This window comes from Ixodes scapularis, unplaced genomic scaffold (assembly GCF_016920785.2).
Source record: "Ixodes scapularis isolate PalLabHiFi unplaced genomic scaffold, ASM1692078v2 PGA_scaffold1__304_contigs__length_218370807, whole genome shotgun sequence".
NCBI lineage: Eukaryota > Metazoa > Arthropoda > Arachnida > Ixodida > Ixodidae > Ixodes > Ixodes scapularis.
The window spans coordinates 54447668-54466930 of NW_024609846.1; the positions used below are offsets into that span (position 1 = coordinate 54447668).

Consider the following 19263-nt stretch of genomic DNA (forward strand, 5'->3'; position numbering starts at 1 on the left):
TGACGTTTCCGAACTTTGCGAGAGCCGTGGTTTGAGCTCGAGATCTTCGCTTTGGATCGAGGCGAAGTTAAACTTTGTCAACATGGCGGCGCCGTACGCTGCGGCCGAGCTTATCTTCCGCCACCGTCGGCGTCGCTACTGAGACCACTGGGGACGCCTTTCAACTCCCCGACGACGGACTTTCGGCGACAGTACCGGCTATCGAAAGCCGTTGTGCGTTGGCTCTGCGACGAGCTTCGTTCGCCGCCTCGGACCGTGGAACAACAAGTTCTCTGCGCGCTCCGGTTCTTCGGAACCGGTAGCTTTCAAGGCATGGTGGCGACTGACGAGCACCTGTCAGTCTCCCACATGACTGTGAACCGGGCTGTCAGAGTTTTTTTTTGCTGCCATCGCTTTTTTTTTATTTTATTTTTTCTGTAATATCCGAAGAGGTACTAATAAGCTGGTATACAATTCAGAATGTTTAAAAACAAACAAGAACCGGGGTAATTCTTGGGTAGGGTCGAGTCTCCCGGTAGCCGGCAGAATTATTTCCCCGAAATTCTACTGGCAGTCGTCACTCATTGGCGGTCAAATCAGTTCATCGAACGACGTGTCATCGACAGATCGTTTCATCGGCACGCGATGTAATCACATGAAAGAGAATGTCTTCCGTTAAAGGTATATACACATTAAGCATTTTCCCACCTTTAAAGATGTAAGTGGGGTGTCCCATAACTAACACCCTAATAAGTGTAGCGATGGACCTTATAAAAAAAATGTAAACTTCACACCTTTTAAAAATGGGTGATTTTTTAAACACGTTTCTTAAAACGTATGATAATGCCTACAGCTTTTTATAAAGATGTAAAACTACAATACCCCTTCTCGTCAGGCACGTAGCCAAGGGGAGGGGGGGGGGGGGGGGCATAAGGCCTGGCCTTCCCGCCCCCCCCCCCCCCCCCCCGAAATTTTCCATTTTGCTGGGGCCTCCTCTCCTCCCTCCCCCTCATAGAGCACTTTGTCATCGGCGCCCCCCCCCCCCCCCCCCTTAAACGAAAATCTGGCTACGTGCCTGCTTCTCCTCAGGGTGTAACTACCACAGTACATTTCTTTTTTGGGGTGAACACAGTGGCCTGGGACCCATTAATATGACTGAACAAATAAATTACACAAACGAGTCCCCGAAACAGCACGTTGCTTCTTGGCGAGTGTCGAGGCAATAGGGAATTTTCGTAGACCGGTCTGCCCCCTCCGCTAAGCGTTCCGCAACGAAGAAGTTGCTACTGCGCCTGCGCGCCGATAGCCTTGACTGTGGAGTTCCCGTTATCGTAGCGGGTTGCGGAGGGCCCTTGCGGGACGGCGAAAACGATCTACGAAAACTCCCTAATATCGTCCGAAAACCGGCTTCAATATTGGCCGGATGTACGGTTTTGCGCCTCATCCCTACATCCGGCAGGTATGGGAGTACCGATGCAAATAAACGATTTATGTCTGATAGCACTGGCACCACTGATTTCTTAGGAGGTTAGATCGTGGATAGAGGCCTGTATTGCTGGGGTCGAGCGGCACCACCGGCAGTCATCGCTTGACACAACTCAATTTCATTACGTTAGTAAATTGTTCTCTACCATGAAACTTCTATAATGTTTCCGCAAATAACAGTTAATATTGTGGGCAAGAATATTAAACGCGTTAGAATACCAATCTTGTTTAACTAAATGTTGTGTGGTTGAGGGTCCAGGGCTACTTTGTTGGGCGTTTTTTCTTTCTCGACTTGATTTTCGCGTAGAAAACTATCACATCTACATTTTAACAAAAAATAAAAAATATAAAAAATGGGTTTTTTGACAAAATCAATTTCAAAAATGGTACTTTTTGGTTTGCACATAACATTAGCGTAAACGTACCGCAAAGAATATTTTATACAGCCGAGTTATTTTATAATATATGTAAAGAGCGTGTTTTGGGCTCTCCGTGGACATAAAAATGATCGATGTAACCCAAGTAGATCGCCAGTAATTAATTGTCAAAGTTCGTCAACAATTGACCGAGGAGGCGTTTTTGACATTTTTACAGAAAAAAAGCAAAACGCCTAAAATAATTTGATGGTATTGGAGCCTTTTAAATGTGTCCACAGAGTGCTTCAAAAAAGATAATATAATGTGGACTGAAAATCCATGGCGGGAGATGAAGCGAAACATCCGACCCACGACGGGTGTGAAAAACACTGCTTTTCGCCGCGGCCTCTTTAAAAATTCATAAGTCGAGAACAAAAAATCCGACAAAATTGCGGTTTGTGGCGACTGCGTTTTTAGAAACGGCGCCATAACATATATTTTTTTCATCGAAATTAAAAATTCGACCCTTTTTGCCTGCACGATTTGAGATGAAACCACCCATATATATATATATATATATATATATATATATATATATATATATATACGGGTACACATCTTTTTTTGTAACTTTTGTTAACTTATTCTGAATTAGAAGTTTTATAATGTCTTTCTTTACCTTATGCACTATTGTATCTTCAAGCAAATATACTTTATCTGAAGATGAACAGTATATTTGTGCATTTTAGACGCATTCCATTGCACCTTGATGTTTGGCTTGGTGGTTGCGGAGCTCTTATAATTGTCATTTTAACACGATCTTCATGACCAGTAACCTGCCATCTGATCTACACGAGTGCAGTTAATTCCATTCTAAACATTTCATTGTTTACGAAAATCACAGTCTACATGCGTTAGGTCCCAGCCCAGCACGCACATGTTCGTCGCTTTGGAAGACGAGCAATGTACGCTCCACACGCACGAACGCTGAAAATGGCATCGACCAGAAGCGCTTTTCAGAAATGCTCCATATATGTTTTGCTAAATTACTAAAGCACCAAGGAGCATATTCATGCCACAAGATGTGCTGGCGCCTGCAACAGTAACTTTTCTAAAGAAACTCTAAAACAAAGGGCACGTTGCTTATACGAGCATGTAGGGCACCTGTACCCACATTCCGAGCATTTTCCGTAGTGCTTTGGCAATTTGTCAAAACATGTATTGCGTGACTCTTCGACCTTTCTTCGCCAGCCATCTTCTATTAAAGGAGAACGGATATACTAGCGGTATCACGAAACTAGTGACCCGCGACTTGAGCACACCGAGTTGCAAAAACGGTTTTCACGAACTTCCAAAAACAAACGCAAACTGATCGAGGCGCTTTCCCGGGATCCACTTGATCTTGGTGTCGCTATAGCGAGCTCTTTGCTTTCGTCTTGGTGGCTTTTGACGTCCTGTTTGAAGTAGTTGGGTTTTGTCTTTCCTTGTATGCCGTCTGGGAGTCGGTGTACACGAGGCAGTCTTCATTTGGAATGGCGTTGTAGATTGCCATGACAATGGCTCGTAGTTCCGCCTTCTTGGGCTGCACCGTTGTTGGGATGTTGTGCAAGGTACAGCACCCCCTGATTCTTTCTCACTGCCTGTGCCGTCATTTGTGATTGTGAGGTGACTGCTACGTCCGTTCCTCCATTTTCTCCGGCTACTGCTTCTTCAGCCAGATGTTTCTTCGCTTGGGTGATCCTGCGATGCCCGTGCTCTTTCTCAGTGTTTCGTGAAAGAGAATTGGTGCCTGTGACGTGTTCGTCTTCCCACGGAGGGTTAAAGGCCCGTTCACACTCTTGCGACCGAGTACGACTGAGAGAGACGAGATCTCTTACAACTTCTTAAATGTTTTTAGAATGAGGAACACACTGACATTGTGGCGCCATCTATGCGGTGACACTCGAACTGCATTTCACAAGAGCGAAGGTTTTGCGGGATTTTCGAGGTCAAATGTGCGTAATACCCATAGAAAGGCTCGTTTATAACATTGTCAAAAGTTTTTCGAGCCAAGAAAGAAAGGATAATGCTCGAGAAATAAAAAAAAAATATGCCGGACCGCCGAGTTTACACTGCTTCCCAATAGATGGCGCCAGTGTGTTTTCTGGTTTAACAAGTTTTAAGGAACCCAGGTTTAAGAGGTCGCAAGCAGTCGCAAGAGTGTGAACGGGCCTTAAGGCCCGTTGACACTCTTGCGACCGAGTTAGACCGAGAAAGACCAAACCGGTTTTAAAGCCTCTTGCGACTTCTTAGGACCAGCTCCGGTGCATCGCATCCGGTCCTAAGAAGTCGCAAAAGGCTTAAAAACCGGTCTGGTCCCTCTCGGTCGAAGTCGGTCGCAAGAGTGTGAACGGGCCTTTAGACGTCTCGAAGTTTATTGGTTCGTAGCCTAGTTTAGAGAGGATCTTGCGACCCGAAGGAGCAGTGTATCAAGTAATTTCAAATAGACGATTTGTAACTCTGGCGCTTCCGGAGAGAGGAAGAGTGCCCGTGCATGCATCCAAATACTTTACTAGGGGGAATACATTCCACTCCTCTCAAATACAATAGCTTCGGCGCGGACAGGTTTTCTGGGCTTGGCGAGAGCCATCTATCGTCGTGGAGGTCTCGGCTACCGGGCGGTAAGTATACTTCGTTTCACCTTATGTGCGAGCGAAGGCAAAGCTGGAAGCGCGAGCACGAAAGCTCCGCGCGTTCAGGCTTTGCTCGAGCGCGCGAGCTGGGCAGAAACGCAAAAAGCGCTGCTCTCGCGCTTTTAGCTTTGCCTTCGCTCGCAGATAAGGTGAACCGAAGTATAGCTCAGTGCTGCGCCAAATACTTTGCTGCGCTGTGCCGCCGTAATTTTCCCAAGGGCTGCACGTTGCACGTGCCTCGTGCATCGACGCACCTCGCGGAGACGACACCGCCGCGGCCGCCGCGAACATCCACGTGCGCATGCGCGTGGACTGACGCGGACCTCCGCACCGTCAGCGGCGCTGTAGGCGTTCTGTCTAATGCAAAGGAGCAGAGTGGAATGTATTCCCCCTAGGAAAGTATTTGATGCATCTTTAATCGGCTTTCAAGGTGCGCGAGCGCTCGATCTCTCAAAGTAAACAAAAACTACGAATGGAACTGCAAAGTGGCTCTTGTTATAGATGTTGGCTTAAAAAGATATCCCTGCAGACGCCAGCAGGTGCAGCGCGTCTAACTATACAAGCCAAACATCCGAACGCGGTCCTTTGTGCTTTGGCATTTTTCCAAAAGGCTAATCGCAGGTGATTATAACTTCGTCTGCATCAGCGCGCGGCCACGCGCAGAGCGTTCCCGAGTCACGGGCTGTCTTCGAACAGCGACCATGCACGAAGGAGCGCAATGACGGACCCGGACAAGAGCGAGACCGTGGACGACAAGCGCGACAAGGGAGACGCCAGGTCGGACTTTTCCCCGGTGCGGGCCTCAGCAAACCCGACGCAGGCACTATCCCCGACCGAGAGCTCGGACACCATCGAGGAGCGCCGCAAGAGCAGCAAGCTGCCCGAGGACGCGTCGCCGGTATGGCAGCCCCTCCCCGAAGGAGAGTACAGCGAGGGCGAGTGGATCAAGTGGGATCCCGCCGACGTGTACCGCCGCGCCCTCATGCTCCGGAACACAGCGCCGACTCCGGAGCATAGCCCCGCCGAAGCGGCTTCCGCGCCCGAGTCCCTCTGGGTAAACGAGCGACTGTACAGCACCGACTATCTGCAGCACTGGGACAACGGTACCATCTCCACCGAGGACAGAAACAGCGGTGGCGGGCCTTCTTCAGACGAGCCGTCGGAGGATCTGCGTCGGACCGCGGTGCCTCTCGGGGTCACACCGGAGCCGAAGAACCTCATCAGCACGACTACGATTTCCGACAGCCAGTCGTTCCGCTCAATTGAGTCGTGCCTGCCTTATCGGAACGAGCCGGGCATCGACCGAGACGAAGAGGCCAGGCACGTGTATGAGGCCCAGTCGCTTGCCATCTACGACACAGAGACGGGCGAGTCGAAACGTTTCGGGGGTACCGGCACCAGCACTGTGGACGAAAGCGGAGAGCCAGACACTGATGTGCCACCTCTTATGCAAAAGGAAGCTTCGGGCAAACTGTCGGATAATAAAGCATCCGTGGCGACGAGCCCCACCTCATCGCCTTCCGGCAAAGACCTGATGACACTGATAAACCTGAGTGAGCACGGCGACGCGACACCTTCGCGGCCGCTTCCGCTCACCTCCTGGGACCAAGCTTCCTCCACCACTGAACTGGTGCAAACGTCCCCCGCCAAGGCCGACGCCGTACGTCGGGACCATGAGCGCGACTGGCACAGCACCGTTGCCGCTGGCAGGACGCGCATTCCCAGCTGCTTGTTGCTCTTCAATCTCTTCCTGGCCTTCATACTCGTCCTCATGGCACATCTCCAGACGCTGCACGGCGTCCTCCACGAACCGCCGACCGCGTCCTCCAGTACCACCACCTCGTACCGACCGGATCGCCCGGTTTGTCAAGGAGTTCATTGCAGCGGGGCCGGTACGCACCTTTTCTACACGCTGAACCGATCGGCCGACCCGTGCCGAAGCGCCTTCGACCTCGTGTGCCGACCCTGGGTGCGCCAGACGCCCGCCAATTACCGACGCGTCTTACTCGGAACGGAGCGCATCTTTGTCGATCGCACACTGCTCGAAATAGACAAGCTGCTCCGAAGCCAGCATCCAGCAACCAGCGAGTCCAAGACGAGCACCGCAAAGCTGGCTCTGTTGTACGATCGTTGCATGGACGACAGACTCCGCGATAATGAAGGCCTAGACTACTTTCGCAATGTTATGCGCAGGTACGAACTTCATCAATGGCCCTACCACGATGGAGACGTGCTCGGACAGCCTCGACAAGCGTTGAAGCGTTTTGTGTACGAAACCGGCTCCGACCCCTACTTCAAGGTGCAACTCAGGAAGAACAGCTCCCATTCAATGGTACTCGCCATCGACTGTCCTTCGCTGGGGCTTCCGCCCATGAGCTTCGTCAACGGCACAGTGGACGTGGAGCATTACATCGAATATGCTAAGACCATCATCCAAGAAACTTCAGCAAACACAATAGATGCGAGAAGCGTAGCTACAACCATCGTGCAATTCGAAACCGACCTTGCCAGACTGCACGTGACCCATTGTAACGATCGAACAAAGTACTCCCAACGGACAACCGACGAGCTGCGTGCGGATAAATGGAACTGGAAAGAATTCCTCAGCTTCATAACCGGAGGTACGATCGATCAAGACATTGTGTTGGTGAGATCGTGGGAATATCTTAACCACGTGATAGCCCTAATTGAAAGTAACAACGTAGACGGAGCGAACTACCTCGGCTGGAAGGTGGCCAGTCGGTTGCTGCCGTACACGACGACTCACATCGCCACTATCACGGAAAAGTTCCTTGCGTCTACTGGTCTCCAAGCTCGCCCGACTTTCCAGCAGTGTCTCGCGCAAGTAAACCAGGTCATCCCTTTCGCTATGGGACGTCTCTACGTCAAAGCTACCCATCCAACATCGACCAGCTACTCTGCATTCAGAGTGGCCTACCACCTCATCCAAGGCCTGGATCGCAAGGTGAAGCTTGAACGATGGCTTGGACACGGAATCGAATCAAGCTACCGTCGCTTCCGCTCTGCCATGGGCATCACACTAGCCTACCCGAGTTGGATCGACAACGACACGCTTCTAGACGCACACTACGCGTCGGTCCACGTCACCAACTCGTACCTAGAGTCGCACATGAGCGCCGCCACTACGACCTTCCGGCACACCTTGGATCCGGCAGTCAGCATGCGAGGTCGAGAGGGCCTCCTGTTCCCAAACGATGTTCGGTGGACAACGGACCCCTCGACTCCTCCTATGTACGACCTCCTGGACAACCATGTGTACCTGCTGCCTGCAGTCCTGCAACCGCCGCACTTCGTCGAGGAAACAGCACCGGCGCTGAACTTCGGCGGTCTCGGCTTCCTGCTGGCCGGAGACCTCGTCGATGAAGTGGTCTCCCTGCGAAAGGGCGGCTGGACCGGCCTCGAAGTCACAACAGAGATGCAGGAGCGCTTCAAGTGTCTCGCAGGACGGCTCCAGGATTCGGTGGCCACGTCGCTTCTGGGGACCAAGCTGGCCTATCTGTCTTACCAGATGAACAGAGGGTTCGGCGACGACCAAGCGCTCCGTGGGCTAGAAACTATGAGTCCCGACCAGCTGTTCTTCGTCGCCATAGCCCGGTCCCTGTGCAGCACCGTGCGTGACCAAGACTACGTGGGCGTCGTGAGCCGACGCTCGCCCATCGGCGCGGAGAACCTAGTGGACGCCGTTCTGCTCAACCTGCCGGAGTACCTCGATGCATTCAACTGCACCAGAGACTGGCAGAGCAACGACTTCGACATCTGTTTCAGAAAGTGAACCCAGAGGTTGAGCTGCAGCACTAGCCTGGCTTTCCCTGGGGCTTTGGGTAGATCGGTGCACTCGTCGAACAAGAGACGAAAACCTGCAGGATTTCCAGACGTTGTTGCTGGCACACTGAGGTTGTATGAGCACAGGCAAGCGTTACAGATCTGACTGACTCGAATAGATTCGACCACGGAGGCCTGGAGTGCCGCATAACAAGTCGTTTGAGCACGATTTCCCAAGCTGGGCAGATAAGATTTTCCCTGTACCCAGAAGGGCTGAACTGTTCAAAGCATTTATACGAGAATGACTTCTGGTTTTTGGTGTCACATCCGTTTTATTAGACGCTACCACTGCCCAAAAGAAGGCGTTCACCGCCGTTATTGAGGAGCCGACCGCGTGATCTACCGCAGCATACACTCCACAAGTCATTGGGGAAAGGAAGCCTTCCCGATTTACAATATATATATAAATACATATTTAAATCACGTTCCCAAACCAAAGCCTATCGAATAGCCCTGGCAAAATAAATAGCATTTTTTAAACCCATTTGTGCAGTCGTACATTAAAAACCGACAAACACATGATTAAGAATGCAATCCATGATCAAGCAATATGCAGTAAAGCGCGAAACACATGTACCACGAAACCGTCCGATCCGACGTGCGGACTGCCGGAATGACCTTGGGGGGAGAGGGTTTTCGTAGCATCGGAGAGCGTTGAAAACCCTCGCCTCCGACCGTCGTATTGCGCGGTCGGACGTCGGATCGGACGGTTTCGTCGTACATGTGTTTCGCGCTTAAAAGCGACCAACGTTGGACAGGAGCACCGTTAAAGGGCGAGGGATAAGCACAACGAAACGTTCGACGGGTCGTATAAAGTGTCGGACGTTTCTTTGAGCCCCTGCATATCGCACTTCAACTGAAGTGCACGTTGCAGCTGGTGTGAACCCGCCGCTTCGCTCCAAGAGCGAAAATAAGCCACACGCTGGCGGAAATGCAGCAGCTGAGTGCAAAACCCGAGGGACTCGTTAATGCAGCAGTGGATAGTAGAGAGTCCGACGCAGGCATCTGCTCGACTCGAGGGAGGCCAGCAGAAGGCGGGAAAGGTGAGAAGGGCATGATGCCCCACTACAGTCGCTGACAGGATGATGAGAACGACAGAGCGCCTCTTTCCAACTCTCGGCCTCCAGCACGCTCCCGTTGCCTTCCGTCGTGCTTTGCCTGGGCGAGCACGCTCGAGGCTCACGAGACGCCGATGCGTTATCCAAGAAGATCGCGCTGGAGGGACAACTGAAGCTCCATCCTGCCCTTATCATCCCGTCAGCGAGTTCCATTCACTTTTTCGATATGGCGCTGAACAGTATCATTTCATTTGCTCATATCACGGTATGCGCGCCATAAGTTCCTTTCGGATGAAAGGCGGGAAACACATGTGCGAAAAACCAACCGAGGAACGCACGAAAATCGGAACTGGAAAAAAAGATAGCTCCATATCACTTCAGAAATAAACCAACAACACACCAGATTCTTTTTTTTTTTTAAGCGATTCGGGAAAAGATTGAGGAGTGGCGCTTCCTAGCGGCCACATCGCGAACTACCGCTGTGTGGCAAACAAGCCCTCCTGCCGCAGGCATTAGTGTATTGGGTGTATCTCGAAACAACCCATTCTTATTTGAACCCTTCTCATTTAAACCCATTCGCAAAACGCCCTTCTCGTTTTAACCTTTCGCGTTTCGACCCTTTCTTATTTATACCCGTCTCATTTGAACCCATTCTCGTTTGAACCCTTCTCGTCTGAACCCATTCGCAAAACACCCTTCGCGTTTTAACCTTTCGCGTTTCGACCCTTTCTCATTTGAACCCGCTGTCATTTGAACACCGTAGTGAGGTATAGAAAGAAGTAAAAACAGTTGAGGATGAAGGTTGAAGATGAAGCGAAGCGGCACCATCTCTTACATAGCACATTAAACAATTTTCCTTATGCCTGCGTGCCACCCCGAGTCTGTTGACGTAGCTACGTGGTCACATGGTGACGTGGTTTCAAAAGTGCTAGCGCAGATTCGGTACTTCATTTCTCTTCTGTCGCTGTATGTCGTTAAGATGTCGTAGTTTGGAGCGGATGGATCATTGTGCTAGTCGTGTGTTATTGCTTGTAATGGCCAATTCGGATGGTCATTTTCCCTGAAAAAGGTTTTCCCATATCTTCGGCAAGGGCGTTCGCGGGGTCAAAGGCTGGCGGGTGCAAGCTTTTCGGGTTGCGCTTCTCAGGCGTGTACCGGCAATTTACCAGCAGAAGTTTTCCCGAGCTCCAAGAGGTCGGGCAGCTTGTCTGCCAGACTGTATCCGGTATCGTCACATCCGAATCGGGATAGGGAACCAAACGAAACAATGCTTGCTGAGGCGGCAAATAGCGGGTTCGAGTGGCAAACGAAGCCATCGAGACAGGCACCCTTTTGTGCTCTGAGACAAGATAGCAAAAACAACGAAGAGAAAGATAATTTATGTTTCAAAGAAAGTCAACATTTTTGGAAAAATCTAACCAGCCTGAGCAAGGTATGTTTGCTCTGAGACACGGGCTGCATCATACAGCACTTTATTTCACAACTCTGTAATAAAAAGTTATTGCACCCCTGAAAAAATGTATGCATAGTGATGCAGTTTGAAACTTGAACACGCATTACAATTTCAAGGAGGGTGGGTGCAATGAGAAGACTGAGGATTCCAAAAAAGGTACTGGAGAGTTTTAGTAGATCGTTCCAATACCCCCGATAGCCCCGATAACGATACTATGCATGCGCAAGGGAGGCGGTGGCGGAGTATCGGGTACCATTATCGGAGTCATGGGAACGATCTACTAAAACTCTCTACTAACAGTAAACAGAATAAGGAAAGCGACGCTGGCAAGCCTCCGTGGCAACAGTTAATCGAAAATCCAAACGAAGTTTATTGAAATTTGACGCGCGTGCGGGCAGCACCACACTGATTTATACATCTGCCCTTTCATTGATTTTATATTTTAATATTCTGTCAGCTGTACGGACTGTGGTAATGCCACTATTTTGAAAAGTTTTGTAAAGCCGCTTCTGTTTACACACATCTCAAAGAGTCGTAATTTATGTTGTTGGCGTATGCAGCGTGCTCATGGTACCATAGAATGATCGAAGAAGTTAACAGAGCTCACTCGCGACCCAGTCAAATAAAAACGCCAGTTCATTGTGCTTTGCATTCGGGTGGAGACGTGATGCGCCGCTGGCGCGTTTTTGGTCGCCGGTGCCACAGGCAAGGGCTCGAAGGCAATTAATTACCCGAATTCGCCATAAATACCGCAGAAAGATTGCGAGATCATGATGTTGGATTCATTTGGGTTCGAAATGAGAGAGGTTAAAATGAGAAAAGTCTTTCTGACAATGGTCAAAACCGGAAAGTATGTTTTGAGAAAATTTGAAATGAGAAAGGTTAAAATGAGAAAAGTCGTTTTGAGAAGGGTCAAAACCTGGAAGTTTGTTTTAAAAACGGTTTACATGAGAAAGGGAGAAACGCGAAAGTTGTTTTGCGCTGGGTTGAAATGAGAAGGAAAAAACGAGAAGGTAGAAATGCGAACGGGTTCAAATGAGAACCACCCAGTGTATTGGCTGCCATGGAAGGCGACGACGCGAGGCTCGTGAAAGATATGTAATATAATATTCTTTTTAATCAAACGCATGCACGAGTGTCACAAAAAAAAAAATGTACAAAGTTTTTTCACCGCAAAAATAAACTAGGCATCGCCGAACGTTCATTCTCCGCCCAAAGGTAGCGCTAGAGGTCACAACCAGTTGCCAAAGTTTCAGCCCGATCCGATACCTTATTCAAAAGTTTTGTGATTTTCTGAAAATTTCAATGGAAAAATAGAGCCCATTTTTGCGCGCTCCCGGTTTTCGGTGCCATAGAGCCCCGTGTACTCAAAAAAACACCGTCGGTCGCCATTTTCCCATTGAAATTTTCAGAAAATCACTTATAATTTTTTATTAAGTTATCGAATCCGGCCGAAACTTTGGCATCTGGTTGTGACCTCTAGCGCTACCTTTGGGCGGAGAATGAGCCTTCGGCGATGGGTAGTTTATTTTTGCAATAAAAAAAAACAAACTGTAAATTTTTTTGGGGGGACATTCTGTAAATTGAAGTAATCTAGTCAAACCCTGCGTTCAATGTCATCAAAGTCCTCTTGGAAGGCAAACCAAGCGCATGCGTGGTCACGCGCGTGCGTGCGGGCCAGCCGCGTCGTGTCGGCCGCGCGCGCTGGATCGTGTGCACGGCGCGGCGTCTGTGATTTTCTGAACGATTCGCAAAACGCGCAATTCACTTTTCAGTTACCCCGCCTCTTGCGACAATCATGGACGACATCGGCGAAAGCTAGCGGTGTCTCGTTACAGGAATGGACATGCTCAACTGCGATCATGTCATCGAGCGCAGCGTTGGACCAGAGCCGACGGCGGACAGCGTTCGCATCGTCGCGCACGTGCTGCAGCCCTCCGCGAGGTTCAAAAGCATGCTTCGAACACTGCGGTAGGCAGCCAGTGCGCACCGTATCGCTACAAACAAATATGCAGCGAGCGCCGAAACGATGCACGATGCGGCGGCTTTACGTCAGGCGAGTGCTGGCGTCGATGTTGTTTGCCGCACAGCGATTGTTTGTGGCGATGATGATGATAATGAAACTGCGCCCCCTATAGTTAGATCTCCTCGCCAATAGCTTTACGGGCGACACTTTGCAGAGATTTCGACCTCGTCCGTTGTCGTCGCCGGCAGGGTGAAGAAGGGAAAAACCCTTTCTTATCTCCGTGGAAGTCGGGTTTCCCCGTCGGCCCTGCAGAGCCCGGCATCCCGCCAGTAACGACGCGACGAAGGGAGAATCCTCATGTCGTCTGCTTGAAAGACTTGTTTTCAAACATTACTCGCGTTATGCGAAATCCCACTTTGGCAGTCTCCAGTTGCTACGCGTAATGTTGGATGATTTTAGAAAACTTCCACCGCGCTTACCCACTTACTTCACGGATCACCACGCACTCGTGGCTGTCGTCGGTGGCATCGACGTCGCAAACCACGACGGCTATGAGAATTAATCACGTCGAACCTTCGTCCTCAGGTATAAGTGACGGCACCATTCCACCCGCATTGCGCGACCGTGCTCCAGCTATCGCTTCCGTTTCTTCGCACATCGTAAAGAAAGCTGTAGAGAAATTACGAAGATACCTTTAACCAGACCAGGTATATGTGAGTAATAACGCCCTTATTTTTCGAAAATGTAATAAAACAAATTTCATTCAATTCCGCACATGTGTTTCGGTCTTTGTTCATCGATCTCCGTAGATCACGATGATCGGTTTTCTGAGTGTTGTACGATCAAAGTTGACGCCTCACCTTATAGAGTGGTCGTAATGTGCAAGTCACATTATGCCGAAACGACAATATAGGTGCGTACCTCGACAAGAGGTCACGGGTATATCGACGATCAGCGCATTGACATGACCCATTTTACTGGAGGAAACGCTTTTTTCTCTCTCTTGCAAAACAGGTAATTCTTCACGGCTCCGAGTAGTTACGACATGTAATTGCGTCTAGGTAGCGTCGCCTTAAAGACCCCAGGCCAGCTGTCGTAGAGCACTGGCTACAATTTTCTCATCTACGGCGGAGACATTAGACGCCTATTTGAGGCTGACTAAGCTTTTTCTGTCTGAACATACAACACACATTACGGTACCGGGTAGGACCGTAGTTGAACCGCAGAGTAGCAATTCCTGCACACTCATAATAATTGTCTGAGATAGAGCTCCATCTTGACTATAGTTGGTAAAAAGAAGCCAAGTCGCCAGTCAGGCACTGCTCGTGCGTGAAACATATACAGGGTGTTTTTTTCTAGCTGCACCAAATTTTCAAAAAAAGGGAACGTGAGATAGAGTATTTTAAGCCTGGGGAAATGTTAATGGTCGTGGCGGCCTCTAGAAAAAAGGTAAAATTAGGTAATTAGTTCACTCATTAACAAGAACGTTTTAACTAACTTTTTAATTTTTCACTCGAGAGTACACATAATGTATTTAGAGAATTGAAGCTCGACCTCAATATGGTCTAGCCCTGCCATCAAAGTTTGATTAAAAAAATTTGTAGTAGGTGCTACGGGGTCAAGAAATTTCACTTTGGTACACGGCGTCAAACCGAAACTAAGCGAGGAAGAGCGCCGGTAAAGTTTTCGCTCCGCCCTTTCGGGCATGCGATTTGTTATCGCGGCCGGCTCCACTTGCTTAGGCGAAGCTGGCTGCGATAACGGCGATCCACGGGGGCGGGAAGAGCGGAGCGATTACTTTACCGGCGCTCTTTGTCGTTTAGTTTCGGTTTGACGCCGTGTACCAAAGTGAAATTGCTTGACCTCGTAACACCTACTACAAATTTTTTAACCAAACTTTGATGGCAGGGCTAGATTATATTGATGTAGAGCTGCAATTATCTAAATACGTTATGTGCCCTTAAGAAAAAAATTAAGAAGTTAGTTAAAACCTTCTAGTTCATGAGTGAACTAATTACCTAATTTCACCTTTTTTTCTAGTGGCCGCCATGGCCATTAACACTTCCCCAGGGCTTAAATTACTCTATCTCATGTTTCCTTTTTTTAAAAATTTTGTGCAGCTAAAAAAAAAAAAAAAAAGAAGAACACCCTGTATATCTCTCCTTCGTCTTCGTTATTTGGTGAGCGTTTCTCACCCTGCCTGACGCCCCTGTCGACCGGTGGGTTTCTCTCGCACCGCGCTTTCTGACGCCGACTTCAGAGGACCTTTTGACGATCACTACCGCGAACACTCTCGGAAACTGCCAGAGAAAGAGGTTTACGGACGTACTCACCGACATTGTTGTTGGAGCACCGGTAGACGTGCATGGACTCATCGTGCGGAAGCACCAGGGCCGTCCCCTTGACAGCGAAGTAGCATTCGCTGATGCTGAGGAAGAGAAAAAAAAATAACGACGGTTCGTTACGCACAACTCTCTCATACAAAGCGGTATCAGACAGCAGAGAATGTTAGAAAATTAATCCCTCTCACCCCCTTCTTCCCCCTTTTTTTTTTTTTTTTTTTTTTTTCACAAGCGCATATGCCTTGGAAACTTGCAAAACCTATTGAAGCGAGCTTCGAGGCGCGCTACCGACATGGTGTCGGGCACGTAAAAACGATGTTCTAGAACTCCCCAACATCACGCTTATAGTGATATCAGTACGAGAAAAAAAGAAAAGTGTTGAATACTTGGAATTTAGGGTTTCGAACATGAAGTAGCACTCACATTATGTTTCATAGATAGTACGCATGAAAAGGGAAGACATTGGGATGCCCAAAGAAATATGCTTCCACCGTTTTTCAAATTAAGCGTGAAAACAGCAAATAAATAAAAATCCAGAAACATTTTACCAAACGGCTAGAAAATGGGCTACTTATTTACTATTTTGGACGAGCACAATGCGCACGTGCTCTTCTTTTGGTACTTATCTCAGAACATTTTTTCCCCTTTATCTAGACCGTACAGTGAAGGCTGCGGGAGCGAGCATAGCTTTAAAACAATGAGACGTTTAAAACCCTCTCTAACACCGAATAAGAGCGCAGCTCTTGAGGAGGAGGAGGGAAGGGTACTGAGAACAGGGTATACACCTCCTCCTCACCTCCTCATCCTCCCTGATACTCCTCCTCGCCTCCTCCCTCTTCTTCCTCCTCCCCTCCACCTCCTCCTCGTCCTCCTCACCTTGTCCCCCCTCATCCCTCAAGCTGCTCCCACCCCTCCTCCTCCCCCTCCCTCCTCTCCTCCTCGTCAACGCTCCTCCCCTCTTCCCCTCCTCCTTCCCTCCCCCTCGTCGTCTTCCTCCTCACCCTCCTCCTCCTCCCCTCCTACTCCCCGCGCGTTGCAGCATGGGAAATGCCCCATAATGCACCGCGCAGGACTCTCGTAACGTCACACGTGACGTCACGAGGATCCCGCGCGGTGCATTATGGCCGGTGACATTTCGCATAATGCAGCGGGCGCGGTTACGCCGACGCCGCCGGCGATGCCGCTCAAGCCAAAAACGGGCGCCTAAGAGCTGCGCTCTAAAAACGTCGTTCAAAAGGTTAAAAGCGCGAATTAAAACACGGACGAAACAAGAAACACGCAAGACAAGGACACGCGCCACTTTCAACTGAATTTATTGAAAGAACATTCACTCAGTGCGACTGTCGTTTACCATACCAATAACAGGCCATGAACCGATAACGTATCGGTCTTTTCCGCGCAGCGCCGGCAAAAGGGGCGCGAAAGTTAAACCGCTTTGTCTGCAAGAATACGCGTGAAAACAAAACACTTTCCAGCGTCACGCGCTGGTGACGTGTCACCTTGTGGCAGTTCCAAAAGCTCCCATATTGCAGCTATATAATGGAGATGATAGGAGATTATGCGCTAGATCAAGCACTCTCGATTTCGTGAATTGAAGGTGACGTACAAAGGCCCAATATCTTTTTCCTCTTTCTACTCCATGCCTAAAGACGTTCTCCTTTTTTCTTCTCTCTTTTTTTCCGGTGTGGAGGCGCTATTAGAGCGTCGGGTTTGGTTTGGCTCTGCACAGGGTGGGTAGACTGACTATCGGAAAAGGTCTATTTTTGCACGAGAGCCCGCAGTTGCTGCGGGCCGACATGACGTGACCGCAAAGCGCAAACACACAAAACATCTCGCTATTGTCCCTAAAAGGAAAAATAAACGTCCGTAAAAAAGCCGGCGCCGATCGGGTCAAGGGCGACAACACGTCAAATGGACGGACAAACGAAAATAGCGACGAAAGAATCCACATTCTGCCGTACGGCGTCCCAGAGGCACTTCGGCGTGAAAACACTATTGCGGAAAATCGTTTTTTTTTTTTTTTTTTTTGTCTTTTTTTTACTTTCTTTTTTCATGGAAGCTAATGATATTCAAAATTATCACAACGAGATATCTGGACATCGCTTAGCCATAATACATTGTTTTATGGCTAAGCAAAGTTCCACGGAGGGGAAAAGCTCCGACAGAGTGACGCAACTGTTCCCAGAAAATATCGAAACTCTTAAAAACATCCAGGAATGCGATTTGTCCGTACTCGAACACCGACGGTGGCATTCCACGTGAACAATGCTCCAGCGCTGATCGAACCTTTGGTTAAAACGTTCTCTCATCAACAGCCGTGCCTTGTCATTTCCGAGTACATATTGTAGCAGAACTACACTTTCCACCCTCTGTGTGAAAAAAAAAAAAAAAAAAAAAACATTGTTTTTTTTTTTGTTTTTGTTTTTTTAAGAGTATGGTTAGGTCGGATATGTTGTCGCGGACAGATAAAACATGCTGCAGTGGGCTACGCCACACTTGTATGTAATCAAATTACTTGGAATATATTGCTGATTGGAGTAATACTGTAATCATTTAAATATCTTTATAGGGAAGTAATAAAAAATCATTTGATTATTTTTGGAAGTACTAAAATTACTCTTAACCGTTATTTTTTTCTACGAAGCAATCCACGAACCGCCTCCGACAGTATACGATGGTTTACTAAAATTGGTGGATAAAGAAAATAAGTAGTTTATAGTTCGGTCATTCTAATCGAATACAGGACAGTAGGAAAGATCGACCCCTTTTGAAACCGGAAAGAAAAATCTGTCGTTTCGAAAATCGGATGTACCCACTATGCACGAGTAAGTGTTCAAATATTACCCGATGATGACTATACGGGGATTTTGTTTTTTCTAAATCGTTTACTTTAACAAGACGTGAAGGATTTTATGAATTATTTATGCATTATACAAGCTTTTTTCTGAGCTAACAAAGCAGGTATACTTGTCAAGGTGTGCTGTGTATGATAAGTTTTACATTCGGGCTGGGCGCTAAGTGTGTACTATGCACGGCGTGCGGACTATGCACCGGGCGCGGACTATAGCCCGAAAATATACGGTAATCGGAAAAGTAACGGTTAATTTTTCAAGTAACGGCCAATTAACTTGTTTCTCGGGTAATCAAGTAATCTAATGGAATACTTTTTAACCGAGAGTAATTGTAATCGTTTGGTTTTTTCGAGTAATGCGTATAAGACTTGGCTGCGCTCACTGTGTGCACGTAACGCAGTGCATACATTTATAGCATTCACACGACTACCTCCTTAATCCGTTCCCAACACACTGATGAGCTTAGAGTATTTAGAATATCCTTAATCCGGTACCCTAAAATAAAAGAAGAGGAAAAAGAAAACGCATGATCTAACCATTCAGGTTTTTGGCCAATCCCCCCTTTGGACAAGTGCCAAATGTGTTCGGAAACCACAGCAGCAACAAATGCCGAGCATCTGTAATGTCGTAATGTTCGCTTTCCGTTGAAAGTGAGCAGGAGAAAGGCGCTTTGCCTAACCCACAAAACGAAGAAGCTGTTCTGAGAAGATATGCTCAAAGCCAAAGACGATAACTGCTCCCTGCGAGACTTATAGGAAAGAACCAAGCAAAACACGCGCACCGGGAGGTGCGCAAGGACGTGGGATGGGCGTCTTCGATGCCCGTCGTTAACCAGCAGTAAAAACAGTAACCGGATCTGGGAACTGTCCAAGCCGCTTCGTACGGGAGTCCGAAAAAAGAGCACGCCGACAGCGTTTCATTTTGCTTTCATTTTCTTATTATTTTTCCGCCGAGCGTCTATCTTCAATAAAATAAAGACAGCTTCATTTGCCCATAAATCCCAATTTCGCTACAAGTGAAAAGCCAACCGTCAATCAACTCCTGCAATAGCAGAAGCGCGAACAGAAATCTATCTGCAAATGTATAGCAAACAAACAACAGCAATGCGCTCAAAAAAAAAAAAAAAAAAAAAAAAAAAAACGCGGTTTAGTTTGGTGCTAAAAGAAAGATATCGAGTGACCTTGCATTTCGAAATCTAGCAGTCACATCGCATTGCGCGGGCGTTTTAACTTAGAAGCCCATCAACAAACAGAAGTC

At 48.4% G+C, this 19263-nt stretch overlaps 1 protein-coding gene across 2 annotated transcripts in view; it reads right to left on the reverse strand.

Annotated features, from left to right (window-relative positions):
- LOC8032616 overlaps positions 1 to 19263 on the reverse strand; it is a 265009-nt gene that overhangs the window by 76494 nt on the left and 169252 nt on the right. For both annotated transcript variants that reach the window (XM_029970300.4, XM_029970299.4), the window contains exon 3: positions 15146 to 15240. In XM_029970300.4, coding sequence (XP_029826160.2) covers positions 15146 to 15240 — 95 coding nt within the window. The remainder of the gene's footprint in view (positions 1 to 15145; positions 15241 to 19263) is intronic.